Source organism: Salmo salar, chromosome 23 (assembly GCF_965601325.2).
Source record: "Salmo salar chromosome 23, fSalSal1, whole genome shotgun sequence".
NCBI lineage: Eukaryota > Metazoa > Chordata > Actinopteri > Salmoniformes > Salmonidae > Salmo > Salmo salar.
Window position 1 is genome coordinate 42,853,915 of NC_138313.1, and position 24,908 is coordinate 42,878,822.

At 39.8% G+C, this 24,908-nt stretch overlaps 1 protein-coding gene across 1 annotated transcript in view; it reads left to right on the top strand.

Annotated features, from left to right (window-relative positions):
* LOC106584665 (tripartite motif-containing protein 16) overlaps positions 1 to 9,879 on the top strand; it is a 29,350-nt gene extending 19,471 nt beyond the window's left edge. Inside the window, exons 4-6 of the mRNA XM_014170166.3 lie at positions 8,067 to 8,226; positions 8,352 to 8,411; positions 8,644 to 9,879. Of these exons, the coding sequence (XP_014025641.1) occupies positions 8,067 to 8,226; positions 8,352 to 8,411; positions 8,644 to 9,164 (741 nt within the window). The 3' untranslated portion in view covers positions 9,165 to 9,879. The remainder of the gene's footprint in view (positions 1 to 8,066; positions 8,227 to 8,351; positions 8,412 to 8,643) is intronic.
* Positions 9,880 to 24,908: the final 15,029 nt, after the last annotated feature.

Genomic DNA, 24,908 nt, shown 5'->3' on the forward strand with positions numbered 1-24,908 from the left:
ATCATTACCACTACTACTAATACTATCATCATAACTACTTCTACTACTACCATCATTACTACTACTACCATCATCATTACTAATACTACTACTACCATCATTGCTACTGCTACAATCATCATTACTACTACTACCGCCATCATTACTACTACTACTACTACTACCATCATCACTACTACTACTACTACTACTATCATCATTACTACTACTACTATCATCATTACTACTACTACTATCATCATTACTACTACTACTATCATCATTACTACTACTATCATCATTACTACTACTACTACTATCATCATTACTACTACTACTACTACTATCATCATTACTACTACTACTATCATCATTACTACTACTACTACTATCATCATTACTATTACTACTATCATCATTACTATTACTACTATCATCATTACTACTACTACTACTACTACTATCATCATTACTACTATTACTACTACTATCATCATTACTACTACTACTACTACTATCATCATTACTACTACTACTACTACTATCATCATTACTATTACTACTACTATCATCATTACTACTACTACCACTACTACTATCATCATTACTACTACTACTACTACTACTATCATCATTACTACTACTACTACCATCATTACTACTACTACTACTACTACTACTACTACTACTACTACTACTACTACTATCATCATTACTACTACTACTATCATCATTACTACTACTACCATCATTACTACTACTACCAGCACCATAATTACTACAAATACTACCATCATTACTACTACTATCATCATTACTACTACTACCACTACCATCAGCATTACTACTACTACTACCACCATCAACATTACTAATATTACCGCCATCATTACTTCTACTACTACTACTACTACTACCACTATCATCATTACTACTACTACTACTACCATCATCATTACTACTATTACTGCCATCATTTTACTACTACCATCATCATTACTACTACTACCATCATCATTACTACTATTACTACCATCAATGCTACTACTACTACTACTACCATCATTACTACTACTACTAGCAGCATTACTACTACTACCACCATCATCATTACTACTACTACTACTGCTAATACCATCATTACTACTACTACTACTACTAGCATCATTACTACTACAACTATCAACATTACTACTACTACCACCACCACCATCATTACTACTACTACTACTACTACTACTACTAATATCATAATTAGTACTACTACTTCCATCATTACAACTACTACTAGCATTATTACTACTACTTCCAGCATCATTACAACTACTACTACCATCATTAGTATTACAACTACTACCATAATTACTACTACTACTATCATCATTACTACTACTACTACCAAATTAACTACTACTACTACCACCATCATTACTACTACAACTACTACCACCAAAATTACTACTACTACTACCACCATCATTAGTACTACTACTCTCATCATCATTACTACTACCACTAGTAACTAGTACTACTGCTACTACTACTATCACCATCATTACTACTACCACTACTACTACTTTTATCATCATCATCATCATTACTTCTACCACTACTACTACCATCATTACTACTACTACTACTACTACTATCATCATCATTACTACTCCTACTATCATCATCATTACTACTCCTACTACCACCATCATTACTACTACTTCTACTACCATCAGCATTACTACTATTACTACCGTCATTGCTACTACTACCATCATTACTATTACTACTACTATCATCACTACTACTACTACTACTACTACTACCTTCAGCATTAATACTACTACTACTACTATCATCATTACTACTACTACCATCTTCATTACTACGACTACTACCATCATCATTACTACTACTACTACTACTACTACTACTACTATCATTACTGCTACTACTATGATCAATACTACTACTACCATCATCACTACTACAACCATCACATCATTACCACTACTACTACTACTATCATCATTACTACTACTACTACTACTACTATCATTACTGCTACTACTATGATCAATACTACTGCTACCATCATCACTACTACAACTATCACCATCATTACCACTACTACTAATACCATTTTCATTACTACTTCTAATTCTACCATCATTACTACTACTACCATCATCATTACTACTACTACTACTACCATCATTACTACTACTACTACTACTAGCATCATTACTACTACTACTATCATCATTACCACTACTTCCGCCATCATTACTACTATTACTACTACTACTACAACTACTACTATCATAATTACTACTACTACTTCCATCATTACAACTACTACTAGCATCATTACTACTACCACAACCATCATTACTACTGCTACCACCACCATAATGATTACTAATACTACCATCATTACTACTACTAGCATCATTACTACTACTACTACTACCACCATTACTACTACTACCATCATCATTACTACTACTACTATCATCAATACCACTACTGCTACCATCATCACTTCTACGACTATCAGCAATACTTCTACTACTACCATCATTACTACTACTGCTACCATCATCATTACTACTACTGCTACCATCATCATTACTACTACTACTACCATCATCATTACTACTACTACTACCACCACCATTACTACTACTACCATCATCATTACTACTACTACAACCGCCATCATAACTCCTACTACTATCATCAATACCTCTACTGCTACATCATCATTACTACTACCACTAAAGCCATCATTACTCCTACTACTATCATCAATACGACTACTGCTACCATCATCACTTCTACTACTATCAGCCTTACTTCTACTACTACCATCATTACTACTACTACTTCCATCATTACTACTACTTATGCTACCATCATCATTACTACTACTGCTACCATCCTCATTACTACTACTACTACCACCACCATCATTACTACTACTACTACCATCACTACTCCTACTACTATCATCATCATTACTACTACTACTACTACTACTACTACTACTACTACTACTACCACCACCATCATTACCACTACTACCATGATTACTACTACTACCACCATTACTACTACTACCATCATCATTACTACTACTACTAACGCCATCATTACTCCTACTACTATCATCAATACCACTACTGCTACCATCATCACTTCTACGACTATCAGCATTACTTCTACTACTACCATCATTACTACTACCGCTACCATCATCATTACTACTACTACTACTACTACCATCATTACTACTACTGCTACCATCATCATTACTAGTACTGCTACCATCATCATTACTACTACTACTACCATCATCATTACTACTACTACTACCACCACCATTACTACTACTACCATCATCATTACTACTACTACTACCGCCATCATTACTCCGACTACTATCATCAATACCACTACTGCTACCATCATTACTTCCACTACTATCAGCATTACTTCTACTGCTACCATCATCATTACTACTACTACTACCACCACCATCATTACTACTACTATTACTGCTACTACCATCACTACTACTACTACTATCATCATCATTACTACTACTACTACTACTACTACTATTACTGCTACTACCATCATTACCACCACCATCATTACCACTACTACCACCACCATCATTACCACTACTACTACTACTACCATCAACATTACTCATATTACCGCTATCATTTTACTACTACTACTACCATTGTCATTGCTACTATTACTACTACCATCATTACTACTACTACCATCATAATTACTACTACTACCGTCATCTTTACTACTACTACAGCCTTCATCATTACTACCATCACTACCATCATTGCTACTACTACTACCATCATTACTATTACTACTACTATCATCACTACTCCTACCACTATCATTTCAACTACTACTAATACCAATATTACAACTATTGCCGCCATTTTACCACTACTACTACTTCTACTACTACTACCACAATCATTTCGACTACTACTTCTACCTTCATCAGTACTGCTACTACTACTACCACAATCATTTCTACTACTACTACTAACTTCAGCATTAATACTACTATCATTACCATAACTACTACTACTACCCACAGCACTACTACTACTACCAGCATCATTACCACTACTATCATCATTACTACTACTACTACTACTATCATTATTGCTACTATTACCATCAATACCACTACTACCATAATCACTACTACTACCACCACCACCACCATCATTACCACTACTACTAATACTATCATCATAACTACTTCTACTACTACCATCATTACTACTACTACCATCATCATTACTAATACTACTACTACCATCATTGCTACTACTACAATCATCATTACTACTACTACCGCCATCATTACTACTACTACTACTACCATCATCACTACTACTACTACTACTACTATCATCATTACTACTACTACTACTACTACAGTCATCATTACGACTACTACCGCCATCATTACTACTACTACTACTACTACTACTACTACCATCATTACTACTACTACTACTACTATCAGCATTACTACTACTACTATCAGCATTACTACTACTACTATCATCATTACTACTACTACTATCATCATTACTACTACTACTATCATCATTACTACTACTACTACTATCATCATTACTACTACTTCTACCTTCATCAGTACTACTACTACTACTACCACAATCATTTCTACTACTACTACTAACTTCAGCATTAATACTACTATCATTACCATAACTACTAATACTACCCACAGCACTACTACAACTACCAGCATCATTACCACTACTATCATCATTACTACTACTACTACTACTACTATCATTATTGCTACTATTACCATCAATACTACTACTACCATAATCACTACTACTACCACCACCACCACCATCATTACCACTACTACTAATACTATCATCATAACTACTTCTACTACTACCATCATTACTACTACTACCATCATCATTACTAATACTACTACTACCATCATTGCTACTACTACAATCATCATTACTACTACTACCGCCATCATTACTACTACTACTACTACCATCATCACTACTACTACTACTACTACTATCAGCATTACTACTACTACTATCAGCATTACTACTACTACTATCATCATTACTACTACTACTATCATCATTACTACTACTACTATCATCATTACTACTACTACTACTATCATCATTACTACTACTTCTACCTTCATCAGTACTACTACTACTACTACCACAATCATTTCTACTACTACTACTAACTTCAGCATTAATACTACTATCATTACCATAACTACTAATACTACCCACAGCACTACTACAACTACCAGCATCATTACCACTACTATCATCATTACTACTACTACTACTACTACTATCATTATTGCTACTATTACCATCAATACTACTACTACCATAATCACTACTACTACCACCACCACCACCATCATTACCACTACTACTAATACTATCATCATAACTACTTCTACTACTACCATCATTACTACTACTACCATCATCATTACTAATACTACTACTACCATCATTGCTACTGCTACAATCATCATTACTACTACTACCGCCATCATTACTACTACTACTACTACTACCATCATCACTACTACTACTACTACTATCATCATTACTACTACTACTATCATCATTACTACTACTACTATCATCATTACTACTACTACTATCATCATTACTACTACTATCATCATTACTACTACTACTACTATCATCATTACTACTACTACTACTACTATCATCATTACTACTACTACTATCATCATTACTACTACTACTACTATCATCATTACTATTACTACTATCATCATTACTATTACTACTATCATCATTACTACTACTACTACTACTACTATCATCATTACTACTATTACTACTACTATCATCATTACTACTACTACTACTACTATCATCATTACTACTACTACTACTACTATCATCATTACTATTACTACTACTATCATCATTACTACTACTACCACTACTACTATCATCATTACTACTACTACTACTACTACTATCATCATTACTACTACTACTACCATCATTACTACTACTACTACTACTACTACTACTACTACTACTACTACTACTACTACTACTATCATCATTACTACTACTACTATCATCATTACTACTACTACCATCATTACTACTACTACTACTACCATCATTACTACTACTACTACTACCGTCTTTACTACTACTACTATCATCATTACTACTACTACTACTACTACTACTATCATCATTACTATTCCTACTACCATCAGTACTACTACTACCATCATCATTACTACTACTACTATCATCATCATAATTACTACTACTACCACCATCTTTACTACTACTACAGCCTTCATCATTACTACCATCACTACCATCATTGCTACTACTACTACCGTCATTACTATTACTACTACTATCATCACTACTCCTACCACTATCATTTCAACTACTACTAATACCAATATTACAACTATTGCCGCCATTTTACCACTACTACTACTTCTACTACTACTACCACAATCATTTCGACTACTACTTCTACCTTCATCATTACTACTACTACTACTACCACAATCATTTCTACTACTACTACTAACTTCAGCATTAATACTGCTATCATTACCATTACTACTACTACTACCCAAAGCACTACTACCAGCATCATTAACACTACTATCATCATTAATACTACTACTACTACTACTATCATTATTGCTACTATTACCATCAATACTACTACTACCATAATCACTACTACTACCACCACCATTACCACTACTACTAATACTATCATCATAACTACTTCTACTACTACCATCATTACTACTACTACCATCATCATTACTAATACTAATACTACTACCATCATCACTACTACTACTACTACTATCATCATTACTACTACTACTACTATCATCATTACTACTACTACTACTACTACTACAATCATCATTATGACTACTACTGCCTTCAGTACTACTACTACTACTACTACTACTACCATCATCACTACTACTACTACTACTACTATCATCATTACTACTACTACTATCATCATTACTACTACTACTATCATCATTACTACTACTACTACTATCATCATTACTACTACTACTACTACCATCATCATTACTACTACTACTATCATCATTACTACTACTACTACTATCATCATTACTACTACTACTATCATCATTACTACTACTACTACTACTATCATCATTACTATTACTACTATCATCATTACTACTACTACTACTACCATCATTACTACTACTACTACTACTACTACCATCATTACTGCTACTACTATCATCATTAGTACTACTACTACTACTACTATCATCATTACTACTACTACTACTACTACCATCATTACTACAACTACTACTACTACTATCATCATTACTACTACTACTACTACTATCATCATTACTATTACTACTATCATGATTACTATTACTACTATCATCATTACTACTACTACTACTACTACTACTACTACCATCATTACTACTACTACTACTACCATCATTACTACTACTACTACTACCATCATTACTACTACTACTACTACTACTATCATTACTACTACTACTACTATCATCATTACTACTACTACTACTACTACTACTACTACTACTATCATCATTACTATTACTACTATCATCATTACTATTACTACTATCATCATTACTATTACTACTATCATCATTACTATTACTACTATCATCATTACTACTACTACTACTATCATCATTACTATTACTACCATTATCATTACTATTACTACCATCATCATTACTACTACTACTACCACCACATCATTAAACTGCAATTAAACTCTCTCTCTCTGTCTCTCTCTCTCTCTTGGTCTCTCTCTCTTGGTCTCTCTGTTTTTGTCTCTCTCTCTCTCTCTCTTTGTCTCTCTCTCTTTGTCTCTCTCTCTTTGTCTCTCTCTCTCTTTGTCTCTCTCTCTTTGTCTCTCTCTCTCTCCAGAGTTATCAGTCTGTCTCCAATACCAGTGTATCTTCAGACTTACCCAGCATCGTTGTCCGTCCTCTTCAGTACTTTGGAGATGTGAGTAAGACTGTGTCTGAACTGAGAGAGAAACTAGAAGACTTCCTTAAAGGAGAATGGACCAAGATCTCCACTACAGGTGTGTTGAAAATAATAAGAACATCAACTTTAGACCATTGAAAGTTCCCTACTAGTCATATACATGTGGAATATGGTATGATGATAACATTCCCTCTCTCTGTCAATGTGTTTGTGTGTCTGTAGTGAATATAGTGGATGTTGTACTGCCTCCAGAGCCCAAGACCAGAGAACAGTTGTTACAATGTGAGTCTCTTTATTGTAAAGTAACTAACAGTCTCTTTTTACTGACACTCCTAACAATCCCTCTAGAAATATATAGCAATATTAGATCTAATCAAAGACTGGGTATCTGACTCCTCATATTTCTCTGATTTGATCTCTGCTGTGCTCTAATCAAAGACAGGGTAGATACAGTATCTGACTTAACTTATTGTTCTAACTCCCCTCATTGGTCTCTGCTCTGCTCTTCTCCCAGATTCCTGTCAGCTCACACTGGACCCAAACACAGCACACACACGCCTCTCTCTGTCTGAAGGGAACAGAAAGGTGACCTATACATACAAAGTCCAACCATATCTTGATCATCCAGACAGATTCACAAACATCTACCAGGTTCTATGTAGAGAGGGTCTGTCTGGACGCTGTTATTGGGAGGTGGAGTGGAGTGGGCAGTGGGTTATTACAGCAGTCTCATATAAAAACATCAGCAGAATAGAGACAGATATTAGATTTGGATTCAATAACAAGTCCTGGAGTTTACAGTACTATAGTGGTGATTATTGGTTCAGACACAATCATGTTGAGACTAAAGTATCAGGCCCTCAGTCCTCCAGAGTGGGAGTGTACCTGGATCACAATGCAGGTAGTCTGTCCTTCTACAGTGTCTCAGACACAATGACCCTCCTCCACAGAGTCCAGGCCACATTCACTCAGCCTCTCTATCCTGGGTTTTGGCTCAATTATTCTAATGATACTGCTGAGCTGGTTAAACTGTAGTAGGGTCCACATAGATACTAGTCATGCTGGTGTAGTCTATAGCTGAGCTGGTTAAACTGTAGTAGGGTCCACATAGATACTAGTCATGCTGGTGGTGATGGTCACCAGATATAATGGTTTGTTTTTCTGTTCAATAATTTGTCTGACTGTATAGTTGAATTAAAATGTAATATACTTATTTTAATCAAATACAATGTTTTAATCTTGTACATTTCCATGAATCATGATGTATGGTGTTGATGTATATTGGTTGTCATTCAGAACCATTGATATGTTTTCTCAGTTGGTTCTCTGTCTCTAAGTAATTCTCCTCAGTGGCATTCAACAGGTAGTATCACTAACTAACTAACTAAACTATATGGACTGGTTTCCCAGACACAGATTAATCCTAGTCCTGGACTAAAAAGTATGGTCAATGTAGATGTCCAGGAAACCGGCCCTAAATGTGTCATCTTTCATCCTCCCATACTGCTCAGTCCAGCAACATTAAACCTGTCCAGCAGGTGGTGCTATTGACCAAACAATAAAACCAGCAGATATCTTGACTTGCCACTCAGTATATCAGTAATGTTCAGAATAGTACTTTAATATCATTGGAGATTGATGGTCTTTTTAATCCACTATCCAGAGTCAGGAACAGATGAAGTTAGGTCTGCTACTGTTCAGTGATTAAATATGATTTATGGTGATGGGAAATAAAAAATACAACACTAAACTTCATCTAGTAATAGTTGTCCTTTGTTATTTATTCCAAGGTGTGTCTTTAACTTGTAAATGGATTGTGTGGAGGTGAGCTAGTGGTGTGGCTGATAGAATATAATGTAAAGGGAGGATGGGAGGGTAAATTGTAAAAATCTCTACAACTTTACCTGTTGTTCTGTCTCTCTCTAAACCGTATAGAAAGCAGACAACCTCAATATGGTTTCATTCCTGTAGTTATCAGAACACATGGGGTGTGTCCCAATTATATCTCCTTTCTAAGTGTGAACTTGTCCACTTCCCTTCATGGATTTAAAGGAAATGACTGGTATATGTGAACTCCCTCTACCCCATGCCAACACCAATCCAAGGCCTTTACATTTGTGAGGAGTAGTGAAGGAATGCTACACTTCAGGAGGAAGGAGAGATTATTGGGACGCCCCCATGGAGAGATGATAGAGGGATGTGAAAGAGGAGAGAGGTAATGGTTGTACTCCCCCATGGAGAGATGATAGAGGGATGTGAAAGAGGAGAGAGGTAATGGTTGTACTCCCCCATGGAGAGATGATAGAGGGATGTGAAAGAGGAGAGAGGTAATGGTTGTACTCCCCCATGGAGTGATGATAGAGGGATGTGAAAGAGGAGAGAGGTAATTGTTGTACTCCCCCATGGAGAGATGATAGAGGGATGTGAAAGAGGAGAGAGGTAATGGTTGTACTCCCCCATGGAGAGATGATAGAGGGATGTGAAAGAGGAGAGAGGTAATGGTTGTACTCCCCCATGGAGAGATGATAGAGGGATGTGAAAGAGGAGAGAGGTAATGGTTGTACTCCCCCATGGAGAGATGATAGAGGGATGTGAAAGAGGAGAGAGGTAATGGTTGTACTCCCCCATGGAGAGATGATAGAGGGATGTGAAAGAGGAGAGAGGTAATGGTTGTACTCCCCCATGGAGTGATGATAGAGGGATGTGAAAGAGGAGAGAGGTAATTGTTGTACTCCCCCATGGAGAGATGATAGAGGGATGTGAAAGAGGAGAGAGGTAATGGTTGTACTCCCCCATGGAGAGATGATAGAGGGATGTGAAAGAGGAGAGAGGTAATGGTTGGACTGGACTTATTTATTCTCTCATTACTGACTTATTCTGTCTCACCAACATAATTACAATAAACAAACTAATTACATTCAAGGAATTATTATTGTATTAAAGTAAATCTGTATTAAAATTCACCATAAAATGTACAGTTCCATAGCTTAACATGGGAAATTCTCCCTCCCTCCTATAAGAGTAATTGAAGTGTTGGATGAAATAGGACCCTGCCTTCACTGGGGGATATTTGTTGGTTCCTAAACAACAGGTGATGAGGGCCTCATCGTTCAGCAAAGAAAGTCAGGGACTGCAGTGTTCTCCACTCTCCAGCAGGGGGCAGTAAAACCCTATGGACCTGAAAGGGAAAGTGAGGAGTAAAAATCAAAGGTGAATTTACATTGATGTTTCCACAGAGACCTGAGTCATATTCACTAGGCACCAAACTGAAGAAAATTAACTGAAACAGGGAGGGACTAACTGAGCAAGAAATGTTTTCGATGTTTGCACTTTTAGGACGCTTCTATTGGTTCCATTACAACAAACTGAATCAATCACTGCTTATTAAGTATTCAACATTATTTTAAATAGTATTTGAACGCAGATCCGTTTCCACATACAATAAGCCTGTAACATCTTGTATGATCTTATCAGGTAAAGGTGTTTCAAATGGAAAGGCAAGTCTCACCACTGAGAGGAAAACATCACTGGTCCACCTCTGCATCAGGTCAGCTATGTTGATCAGTACTGTCCCAGGGATGCTGGGAGCAGAGATGAACTCCCCTGACCTGGTACTACCTATGGAGTTGTCATTTTAATATCAGTTTAACCCCATCACTGCTATAACACACATAAACCATGTTAATAGAATGAAATGGATCCAGGTTCCATTTATTCTACAATAGATTTACTGCCTGTGAAACATTTCTCCAAAGTGGTCTGAAATCAAGATGTCTGCAGGTCTGAATCCCATACTAATGGGGGGAAATGGCTAAATCTAATAAGATGGTATTTCGAGATATTGAGGTTTTTGTTGACAAACTTTGCTATTGGGGTGAACACATCCTGTTAACATACATAGTCCAGCAAAAATGTACTTAAGTCACATATTAAGTTACATGGACTCACTGTGAACAATAATATAACTAGAGACAAAGTCTTTCCTGCCAGGAGACGTAGCCTGGAAAACTCCTGGCCCTAATAGAAGCTGCAGAGAATTCAGTGGTGTCTTGTTTACCTGCAGGCCACCCTCTTGGTTCTAGAAGACCAGAGGATTCAGTGGTGTCTTGTTAACCTGCAGGTCACCCTCTTGGTTCTAGAAGACCAGAGGATTCAGTGGTGTCTTGTTTACCTGCAGGCCACCCTCTTGGTTCTAGAAGACCAAAGGATTCAGTGGTGTCTTGTTTACCTGCAGGCCACCCTCTTGGTTCTAGAAGACCAGAGGATTCAGTGGCGTCTTGTTTACCTGCAGGTCACCCTCTTGGTTCTAGAAGACCAGAGGATTCAGTTGTCTTGTTTACCTGCAGGCCACCCTCTTGGTTCTAGAAGACCAAAGGATTCAGTGGTGTCTAGTTTACCTGCAGGCCACCTTCTTGGTTCTAGAAGACCAGAGGATTCAGTGGTGTCTTGTTTACCTGCAGGCCACCCTCTTGGTTCTAGAAGACCAGAGGATTCAGTGGTGTCTAGTTTACCTGCAGGCCACCCTCTTGGTTCTAGAAGACCAGAGGATTCAGTGGTGTCTTGTTTACCTGCAGGCCACCCTCTTGGTTCTAGAAGACCAGAGGATTCAGTGGTGTCTTGTTTACCTGCAGGCCACCCTCTTGGCTCTGAAAGACCAGGGTGATGCTGCTGTAGTCAGTGTTCTCCTTGCCCTCCTTCACCCTGTCACTCCTCACCGGGGGGTAATACAGAGACCTCAGGGTACTGCTGTTCTCATCACCTGCAGGGGACAACAACAATCAATCCTGATTCACACAATAGGGCCCCAACTGTACTGGCTCTGATATTTTATATTTTAGTTCCAGAAACTATGGTGGATGTGTAACCAGGCCAGTTTGGCCCTGCTTGGCTTGACTCTTGACTCTTGCTCTATAGTGAGAAACAGACATCAGTTTAAGGGGATCAGATTGAGCAAGGCAAAGTGCAGAATCACTGATCTGGATATATTAGGGTGTTTTCAGACAGAGTTGTGAGTAGAGGATTAAACTCCACTCAATGTAGAAGTAATTTTCTAATGAACTGCATCAGAAACCTTCTTCACCATGGAGTTTCATCTGGTAAGTTATGAGTTGTAGTTGGAATAGTATGTATATACTGTATTCTATACCATCTACTGCATCTTGCCTATGCTGCACGGCCATGGCTCGTCCATATATTTATGTGTACATATTCTAATTCATCCCTTTAGATTTGTCTGTATTATGTAGTCATTGTGAATTTGTTAGATTACTTGTTAGATATTACTGCACTGTCGGAACTAGAAGCACAAGCATTTCGCTACACTCGTATTAACATCTGTTAACCATGTGTATGTGACCAATACAATTTGATGTGATTTTGATGGGAAACCTCCTTCACCATGGAGTGGAGTTTAATCTGGTAAATTATGAGCTGCAGTTGGAAACAGAGTTGAATTATTTTTCACTATATATTTTTTGTCAAACAAACTAAAATGCCTCAACAAAACCAGGTGTTCATGCAAGTCAAATGTTTATTTATTAGAAATGGTCACATGAAGCATCTCTTGTGTTCCTCCCAACTTCATATTACTGTAGCTTTGGTCTTCTAACTAAACTCAGCAAAAAATGAAACGTCCTCTCACTGTCAACTGTGTTTATTTTCAGCAAACTTAACATGTGTAAATATTTGTATGAACATAACAAGATTCAACAACTGAGATATAAACTGAACAAGTTCCACAGGCTAACAGAAATTGAATAATGTGTCCCTGAACAAAGGGGGGGTCAAAATCAAAAGTAACAGTCAGTATCTGTTGTGGCCACCAGCTGCATTAAGTACTGCAGTGCATCTCCTCCTCATGGGCTGCACCAGATTTGCCAGTTCTTGCTGTGAGATGTTACCCCACTCTTCCACCAAGGGACCTGCAAGTTCCTGGACATTTCTGGGGGGAATGGCCCTAGCCCTCACCCTCTGATCCAACAGGTCCCAGACGTGCTCAATCGGATTGAGATCCGGGCTTTTCGCTGGCCATGGCAGAACACTGACATTCCTGTCTTGCAGGAAATCACGCACAGAACGAGCAGTATGACTGGTGGCATTGTCATGCTGGAGGGTCATGTCAGGATGAGTCTGCAGGAATGGTACCACATGAGGGAGGAGAATGTCTTCCCTGTAACGCACAGCGTTGAGATTGTCGGCAATGACAACAAGCTCAATCCGATGATGCTGTGACACACAGCCCCAGACCATGACAGACCCTCCACCTCCAAATCGATCCCGCTCCAGAGTACAGGCCTCGGTGTAACGCTCATTCCTTCGATGATAAACGCGAATCCGACCATCACCCCTGGTGAGACAAAACCACGACTCGTCAGTGAAGAGCACTTTTTGGCAGTCCTGTCTAGTCCAGCGACGGTGGGTTTGTGCCCATAGGCGACATTGTTGCCTGTGATGTCTGGTGAGGACCTGCCTTACAAAAGGCTTACAAGCCTCAGTCCTGCTTATCTCAGCCTATTGCGGACAGTCTGAGCACTGATGGAGGGATTGTGCGTTCCTGGTGTAACTCGGGCAGTTGTTGTTGCCATCCTGTACCTGTCCCGCAGGTGTGATGTTCAGATGTACTGATCCTGTGCAGGTGTTGTTACATAACAATTATTTAAAGAATTATAGATACAGAACTCCTATATGCACTCGCTATGTCCGATTTTAAAATAGCTTTTCGGTGAAAGCACATTTTGCAATATTCTGAGTAGATAGCCCAGCCATCACAGGCTAGCTATTTTGACACCCACAAAGTGTGGTACTCAACAAACTCTGATTTACTATTAGAAAAGTTTGATTACCTTTGGTGTTCTTCGTCAGAATGCACTCCCAGGACTTCTACTTCAATAACAAATGTTGGTTTGGTCCCAAATAATCCATAGTTATATCCAAATAGCGCCCGACGCGTTTCGTGACAAAAAAATTCTAAATATTCCATTACCGTACTTCGAAGCATGTCAACCGCTGTTTAAAATCAATTTTTATGCCATTTTTCTCGTAAAAAAGCGATAATATTCCGACCGGGAGTGGTTGTTTTCGTTCAAAGAGAGAGAAAGTAAACATGGTGTCAGCTCGGGCATGCGCGCCCCAGTCTCATTGTTCTCAGATCGACCACTTACAAAATGCGTTAATGTTTTTCAGCCATGGCCTGCAAAGCCACCATTCAGCTTTCTGGCGCCTTCTGAGAGCCTATGGGAGCGTTAGAAAATGTCAGGTCATGCCAGAGATCCCCTGTTTTGGTTAGAGATGATCAAGAAGGCCATGAAATGGTCAGAGAGAGCGCTTCCTGTTTGGAATCTTCTCAGGTTTTGGCCTGCCAAATGAGTTCTGTTATACTCACAGACACCATTCAAACAGTTTTAGAACCTTTAGGGTGTTTTCTATCCAAATAAAACAATTATATGCATATTCTAGTTACTGGGCAGGAGTAGTAACCAGATTAAATCGGGTACGTTTTTTATCCGGCCGTGCAAATACTGCCCCCTAGCCCCAACAGGTTAAACCCTTTACAATGAATATCTGTGAAGTTTGGATTTTTACAAATGATCTTAGAAAGTCAGGGTCCTGAAACAAGGTCTGATTCTTTTTTTGCAGAGTTTACATGTACACACAGTTGAAGTCGGAAGTTTACATACACTTAGGTTGGAGTCATTAAAACTTGTTTTTCAACCACTCCACAAATTTCTTGTTAACAAACTATAGTTTTGGTAAGTTGGTTAGGACATCTACTTTGTGCATGACACAATAATTTTTCCAACAATTGTTTACAGAAAGATTATTTTACTTATAATTCACAGTATCACAATTCAAGTGGGTCAGAAGTTTACATGCACTAAGTTGACTGTGCCTTTAAACAGCTTGGAAATTCCAGAAAATGATGTTGTGGCTTTCAAAGCTTTTGATAGGCTAATTGACATCATTTGAGTCATTTGGAAGTGTACCTGTTTATGTATTTCAAGGCCTACCTTCAAACTCAATGCCTCTTTGAAAATCAAAAGAAATCAGCCAAGACCTCAAAAGAAATTGAAGACCTCCACAAGTCTGGTTCATCCTTGGGAGCTATTTCCAAACGCCTGAAGGTACAATGTTCATCTGTACAAACAATAGTACGCAAGTATAAACACCATGGGACCACGCAGCCGTCATACCGCTCAGGAAGGAGACGCGTTTGGTCTCCTAGAGATGAATGTACTTTGGTGCGAAAAGTGCAAATCAATCCCAGAACAACAGCAAAGGACCTTGTAAAGATGCTGGAGGAAACAGGTACAAAAGTATCTATATCCACAGTAAAACAAGTCCTATATCGACATAACCAGAAAGGCCGCTCAGCAAGGAAGAATCCACTGCTCCAAAACGGCCCTAAAAAAGACAGACTATGGTTTGCGACTGCACATGGAGAAATGTCCTCTGGTCTGATGAAACAAAAATACAACTGTTTGGCCATAATGACCATTGTTGTTTGGAGGAAAAAGGGGGAGTCTTGCAAGGCAAAGAACAACATCCCAACCATGAAGCACTGGGGGTGGCAGCATCATGTTGTGGGGGTGCTTTGCTGCAGGAGGGACTGGTACACTTCACAAAATAGATGGCATCATGATAGAGGAAAATTATGTGGATATATTGAAGCAACATCTCAAGACATCAGTCAGGAAGTTAAAGCTTAGTTGCTCTGACAGTGCATGTCAGAGCAAAAAACAAGCCATGAGGTCGAAGGAATTGTCCGTAGAGCTCCGAGACAGGATTGTGTCGAGGCACAGATCTGGGTAAAGGTACCAAAAAAATTATGCAGCATTGACAGTCCCCAAGAACACAGTGGCCTCCATCATTCTTAAATGGAAGAAGTTTTTAACCAACAAGACTCTTCCTAGAGCTGACCGCCCTGCCAAACTGAGCAATCGGAGGAGAAGGGCCTTGGTCAGGGAGGTGACCAAGAACCCAATGGTCACTCTGACAGAGCTCCAGAGTTCTTCTGTGGAGATTGGAGAACCTTCCAGAAGGACAACCATCTCCGCAGTACTCCACCAACCAGGCCTTTATGGTACAATGGCCAGGTGGAAGACCCTCAGTAAAAGGCACATGACTTGGAGTTTGGTGTTTGCCAAAAGGCACCTAAAGGACTCTGAGACCATCAGAAACAAGATTCTCTGGTCTGATCAAACCAAGATTGAACTCTTTGGCCTGATTGCCAATTGTCACGTCTGAAGGAAACCTGGCACCAACCCTACGGTTTTTCAATGGCAAGAACTGGGAGACTAGTCAGGATCGAGGCAAAGATGAACAGAGCAAAGTACAGAGAGATCCTTGATGAAAACCTACTCCAGAGTGCTAAGGAACTTAGACTGGGGTGAAGGTTCACCTTCCAACAGGACAACGACCCGAAACACACAGCCCAGACAACACAGGAGTGGCTTCGGGACAAGTCTCTGAATATCAGCCAGAGCCCAGACTTGAATCTGATCGAACATCTCTGGCGAGACCTGAAAATAGCTATGCAGCAACGCTCCCCATCCAACCTGACAGAGCTGGAGAGGATCTGCAGAGAAGAATGGGAGAAACTCCCCAAATACAAGTGTGCGAAGCTTGTAGCGTCATACCCAAGAAGACCTGAGGCTGTAATCGCTGCCAAAGGTGCTTCAACAAAGTACTGAGTAAAGGGTCTGAATACTTATGTAAATGTGATATTTTTATTTGTTTGTTTTTTATACATTTGCTAACATTTCTATAAACCAGTTTTTGCTTTGTCATTATGTGGTATTTTGTGCAGATTGATGAAGGGAAAAACGATGTAATAAATGTAAGAATAGGGTTGTAATGTAACAAAATGTGTAAAATATCAAGGGTTCTGAAAACTTTCCGAATGCACTGTATTTCTACATCCCAAATGACACCCTATTCCCCATGGGCCCTGGTCAAAAGCAGTGCACTAATATGGAATAGGCTGCCATTTGGGATATAAACCTATGAGTAAATGTTATACAGCATCATGTAGTTGGCAATGGCGGTGTTGTGAAGATGGAACAAAGGCTTATCAGTGGGACTTTGTGCCACGGGATCATGAGGAAGTGAAGTAGAGTTGTTTAGTGTGTGTGTGTGTGTGTGTGTGTGTGTGTGTGTGTGTGTGTGTGTGTGTGTGTGTGTGTGTGTGTGTGTGTGTGTGTGTGTGTGTGTGTGTGTGTGTGTGTGTGTGTGTGTGTGTGTGTGTTGTGGAGGACTGCTGCTGCGCAGAAGAAATGTCAGCCTGCGCAGAGAAGCACGAGATTGAACTTCACTCAACTTCTTAGACTTTATCCCGTTATTTAACACTATCAACGTTTCCCTTTACTGTGGGAATTGTGATCGAATCAACACAATATTAGTCACTTTCAATGCAACATACCGAAACAAAACGAACTATGCAAGACTTAGAATGCAAAACCAACTATTCAAGAGACTTTGTTGTAGGCATCAGAGTGTGATTCAGTTGCATTGACATGCACAACTCTAGTCTAAACAGACCGGTGCGCCATAACCAATCAGAGCTGCAGTAGGCCTATATGCAGATAAACCATTGCCATATATGTGCGGTTCACTTTGAACGTGACTGTCTTTACAGAATCAGCCGTCGGTAGTAGATGAGCTTGTTTTGAGATCAAAGCGAGAGCGGCATGTAGCAACGTGTTCACATTTGTTCATATCCTTTTGATAGTTAGTGAGTAATTAGCCCAGTTACAGATCAGTTGTAGTCAGCAATAGTGCAGTGTTTGCTTCCTACAAAAGCACAACGTCTGTGCATTTCTAGACATCTTTGAAAAGGGAGTCGGGTAAAGAGCTTTTTTTGTCTTAAAGGGGCAGTGTTGTATTTGTCTGATTCTCTGTAATAATGGTATGGTAATAAAATGGTTTCTTGCATCAAATGACTCAACAACATTTTCAGTCACCTCCTTGTTGTAAGGACAAGTGGATAAACAAATGAATGTCAAGCCCTGAATGTTCTTTTCAGAAGTCTCATGGAATGTAGGCCACATTGAACACCACACATTGGCTGCTACTGTAGGCTGAATGATAGAACAGCTATTTCCATGTTACAATGTTAACGGATGCATTTTCACCAATGTTTTTGATGGTAGACTACTCTGGCAGGTCTACATTATGAACACATAGACACAGTAGTCTACTAGATCACTGTTAAAACCAGGGGAGCAACTTTGGTTTTAGAAGTGGAGGGGGGGGGGGCATAATCGTATTATTTTTATCCACTCAGATAAACACTCCAAACAGCCTTCCTGACCGCTCGGAGGGGTCCGCATGGTCCTAAAGCACACCGTTGCCTCGTTTTGTATCACATTCCAATGATACAACTGGGGGGACACATTTTAATTTCAGAATGGGGGGGGGGCATGCCCCCAGTGAAATTTGCACCCCTGGTTAGAACTAACTTAAAGTGGGTACAGTCTGAGTGGTCACAGTAAACGCACGCCAGAAGTTGCACAGAATGTTGAAGTTTGTGCTCAGCAGACCTGAAGTTTGCTCAGGGATGAAAACATTTGAGGGAACACCCTATTACCCATATACTGTCATTCACTACTTTAAACCAGAGCCCTATAGGCCCTGGTCAACAGTTGTGCACTACCCTATGGGCCCTGGTCAACAGTAGTGCACTACCCTATGGGCCCTGGTAAACAGTAGTGCACTACCCTATGGGCCCTGGTCAACAGTAGTGCACTACCCTATGGGCCCTGGTCAACTGTAGTGCACTACCCTATGGGCCCTGGTCAACAGTAGTGCACTACCCTATGGGCCCTGGTCAACAGTAGTGCACTACCCTATGGGCCCTGGTCAACACTAGTACACTACCCTATGGGCCCTGGTCAACAGTAGTGCACTACCCTATGGGCAATGGTCAACAGTAGTACACTACCCTATGGGCCTGAACTGACTGACTTAAATTCAAATTGACCCCAACCCTGACCTTTACTATACCCATTTACCATGGGAAGGAACCATAACTCACACACCCTAGTCAGTTAAAGATTTACACAAGGTTTCATTTTCATTTCCTTAATCCAACATCCCACAGAACAGCTGGACAGTTCCCCATAAATTATATAATGGTTTGGTTAGCTATCAAATTTACTGGTGTGTGAAGTAGTTTGCCACTGTCTGTGTGTACACATCTAACAACGCTGTCTGTGTGTACACATCTAACAGCGCTGTCTGTGTGTACACATCTAACAGCGCTGTCTGTGTGTACACATCTAACAGCGCTGTCTGTGTGTACACATCTAACAGCGCTGTCTGTGTGTACACATCTAACAGCGCTGTCTGTGTGTACACATCTAACAGCGCTGTCTGTGTGTACACATCTAACAGCGCTGTCTGTGTGTACACATCTAACAGCGCTGTCTGTGTGTACACATCTAACAGCGCTGTCTGTGTGTACACATCTAACAGCACTGTCAAACATTAGGCGCCAAGGCAGAGTTAGAATAAGGTAGTGGGACTGGTGCTGTTTTCACTAAACCGATTTAAAAAACACCCCGCTTCTAACAAGTATTTGCCTTCTCACATAGCTACACACACAAAACAAACACTGATTGTCCTAGTCCTACACACAACTCTTTCATATTTTATTATATCCTGCAAAGAACCACTCTGAAACCCCCCAGCTTAGAGCATCCTTTCCCAGCCACGAGCAGAGCAACAGCCCCTTACCTTTTTAGAGTTCTGGAGGAGACGAGGTATTGTGGACTGGAGTCCTGGAGGAGACGAGGTACTGTGGACTGGAGTCCTGGAGGAGACGAGGTACTGTGGACTGGAGTCCTGGAGGAGACGAGGTACTGTGGACTGGAGTCCTGGAGGAGACGAGGTACTGTGGACTGTGTGGAGCTGCTACTCCAGACAGAGAGAGAGAGAGAAAGCGGGCCTACAGCAGCACCTATATCTTCTGCACAGATACTGCCAGGCCTGGGCCCTGATAAATCTCAGTACGACAATGTTCCAAAAAAGGTCCAGTTGCCAGGACCACAAATGCAAATTCCATGTAGACACCATTGCCCTAGAGCACACAAAAAACGACATACCTTGGCCTAAACATCAACGCCACAGGTAACTTCCACAAAGCTGTGAACGATCTGAGAGGCAAGGCAAGAAGGTCCTTCTACGCCATCAAAAAGGACATAACATTTAACATACCAATTAGGATCTGGGAAAAAATACTTGAATCAGTTATAGAATCAATTGCCCCTTATGGTTGTGAGGTCTGGGGTCCGCTCACCAACCAAGAATTCACAAAATGGGACAAACACCAAATTGAGAATGCATGCAGAATTCTGAAAAAATATCCCTCATGTACAACGTAAAACACCAAATAATTCATGCAGAGCAGAATTAGGCTGATACCTGCTAATTCTCAAAATCTAGAAAAGAGACATTAAATTCTACAACCTCCTAAAAGGAAGTGATTCCCAAACCTTCCATAACAAAGCCATCACCTACAGAGAGATGAACCTGGAGAAGAGTCCCCTAAGCAAGCTGGTCCTGGGGCTCTGTTCACAAACACAAACAGACCCCACAGAGCCCCAGGACAGCAACACAATTAGACCCAACCAAATAATGAGAAAACAAAAAGATAATTACTTGACACATTGGAAAGAATTAACGAAAAAAACTGAGCATACTTGAATGCTATTTGGACCTAAACAGAGAGAACACAGTGGCAGAATACCTGACCACTGTGACTGACCCAAACTTAAGGAAAGCTTTGACTATGTACAGACTCAGTGAGCATAGCCTTGCTATCGGCAGACCTGGCTCTCAAGAGAAGACAGGCTGTGTCCACACTGCCCACAAAATGAGGTGGAAACTGAGCTGCACTACTTAACCTGCCAGATGTATGACCATTTTAGAGACACTTATTTCCCTTAGATTACACAGATCCACAAAGAATTCCAATAACAAACCCGATTTTGATAAACTTCCATATCTACTGGGTGAAATACCAGTGTGCCATCACAGCAGCAAGGTTGGTGACCTGTTGCCAAAAGAAAAGGGCAACCAGTGAAGAACAAACACCATTGTAAATACAACCCATACAGTTGAAGTCAGAAGTTTACATACACTTAGGTTGGAGTGATTAAAACTTGTTTTTCAACCACTCCACAAATTTCCTGTTAACAAATTATTGTTTTGGTAAGTCTGTTAAGACATCTACTTTGTGCATGACACAAGTAATTTTTCCTGCAATTGTTTGCAGACAGATTATTTAACTTATAATTCACTGTATCACAATTCCAGTGGGTCAGAAGTTTACATACACTAAGTTGACTGTGCCTTTAAACAGCTTGGAAAATTCCAGAAAATGATGTCATGGCTTTAGAAGCTGCTGATAGGTTAATTGACATCATTTGAGTCAATTGGAGGTGTACCTGTGGTTGTATTTCAAGGCCTACCTTCAAACTCAGTGCCTCTTTGCTTGACGTCATGGGAAAATCAGCCAAGACCTCAGAAAAAATATTGTAGACCTCCACAAGTCTGGTTCATCATTGGGAGCAATTTCCAAACGCCTTCAGGTACCACGTTCATCTGTACAAACAATAGTACGCAAGTGTAAACACCATGGGACCATGCAGCCGTCATACAATACAACTGCTGACTTTGTTTTGTACAACCCCCCCCTCAGACCCCTCGTCACCACAAACGACTTCAACGATGGCAGTCTCAGACTGAAGTGTGTAACGAACATCGAGCAACAGAAGAATTGTGGGTCGTCATCAGGAAAGACGAAATGCAGCTTTAAAATATATTTTTTTTAAATTACATTTTTTAACCTTTATTTAACCAGATAGGCTAGTTGAGAACAAGTTCTCATTTACAACTGCGACCTGGCCAAGATAAAGCATAGCAATTTGACACATACAACGACAGAGTTACACATGGAAAAAACAAACGTACAGTCAATAATACAGTAGAAAAAAGAAAACAAAAAGTCTATATACAGTGAATGCAAATGAGGTAAGTTAAGGCAATAAATAGGCCATGGTGGCGAAGTAATTACAATATAGCAATTAAACACTGGAATAGTAGATGTGCAGAAGATGAATGTGCAAGTAGAGATACTGGGGTGCAAAGGAGCAAAATAAATACAGTATGGGAATGAGGTAGATAGATGGGCTGTTTACAGATGGGCTATGTACAGGTGCAGTGAGCTGCTCTGACAGCTGGTGATTAAAGCTAGTGAGGGAGATATGAGTCTCCAGCTTCAGTGATTTTTGCAGTTTGTTCCAGTCATTGGCAGCAGAGAACTGGAAGGAAAGGCGACCAAAGGAAGAATTGGCTTTGGGGGTGACCAGTGAGATATACCTGCTGGAGCGCGTGCTACGAGTGGGTGCTGCTATGGTGACCAGTGAGCTGAGATAAGGCGGGGCTTTACCTAGCAAAGACTTATAGATGACCTGGAGCCAGTGGGTCTGGCAACGAGTATGAAGCGAGGGCCAACCAACGATATCGTACAGGTCGCAGTAGTGGGTAGTGTATGGGGCTTTGGTGACAAAACGGATGGCACTGTGATAGACTGCATCCAATTTATTGAGTAGGGTATTGGAGGCTATTTTATAGATGACATTGCCGAAGTCGAGGATCGGTAGGATGGTCAGTTTTACGAGGGTATGTTTGGCAGCATGGGTGAAGGATGCTTTGTTGTGAAATAGGAAGCCAATTCTAGATTTCATTTTGGATTGGAGATGCTTAATGTGAGTCTGGAAGGAGAGTTTACAGTCTAACCAGACACCTAGGTCTTTGTAGTTGTCCACTTTTACGGAGAGCGCATTCAAGGTAAATGCTGCAGATGTCTCAAATGGAAATGTCCTTTAAAAGCTAGAATCCTGGTTTCTGATTGAATCCCAGCCTTCGTCTCTTTAACTAAGAGGATTTACGTACAGTAACTGCATGTATGACCAATTCCATTCACACAATTTGGCAAAATCACTTTTATTTAAATCCACTTTTGGTCACAAAAATGAAACCAGTCCAGAATAAAAGGAAAAAAACATTTTAAAGGTGAGGAAATTAAAGGTAAGGTAGCTTGTAGCTGCCACAACTATTTCAACCCTAATCCATCTCACGGTAGAAACCTTGTGATGCTGTAGTAGCTTCACACCTACAAACTTCTACTGATGTAGACTGTAATGCTAAAGTATTAGAACTTCTGACATACTGGATCAGCTACACATTTCAAATAAAAAGTCATATTACACAGTTATTCTCACAGCGTGTAGCCATACATTTGCCCAGAGGGATCATGAGCAGTATCTCAGAAGTTAAAACTTGTGCAAAGAGTGTATTGTAATGTACAATATGAAACAATTTTTTAAAAAAGAACAGGGTCGTGTTCAAATAGGCACCAAACAGAAGACAACTGATTGGCTTTTCCAATAAGAGAAACAAAAACAAAATGTATCCGTTGCAAACACATTTAAAAGGTTTTCCTAACTAAGCACGATCTAGGGTTTACTCATTTAGCATGCAGACGGATGAAAAGTTCTTGATGTGCTGGAAGGTCATCGGTCAAACCATCAGAACCCGACCAAACCAAGACGACCAAATCTTTTCAGGCTGGAAAGTTAAACAAAACAACTTCAAGTAAAATAGAAAAAGTCCATGAGGATCATTTCCATCTAAAAATCCTTAATGTAAAACATGTCCACCCAGCCTCTGTTTTGGTAAAAACATCTGAGGGATGGGCCTAAAGAAATGAATCCACTC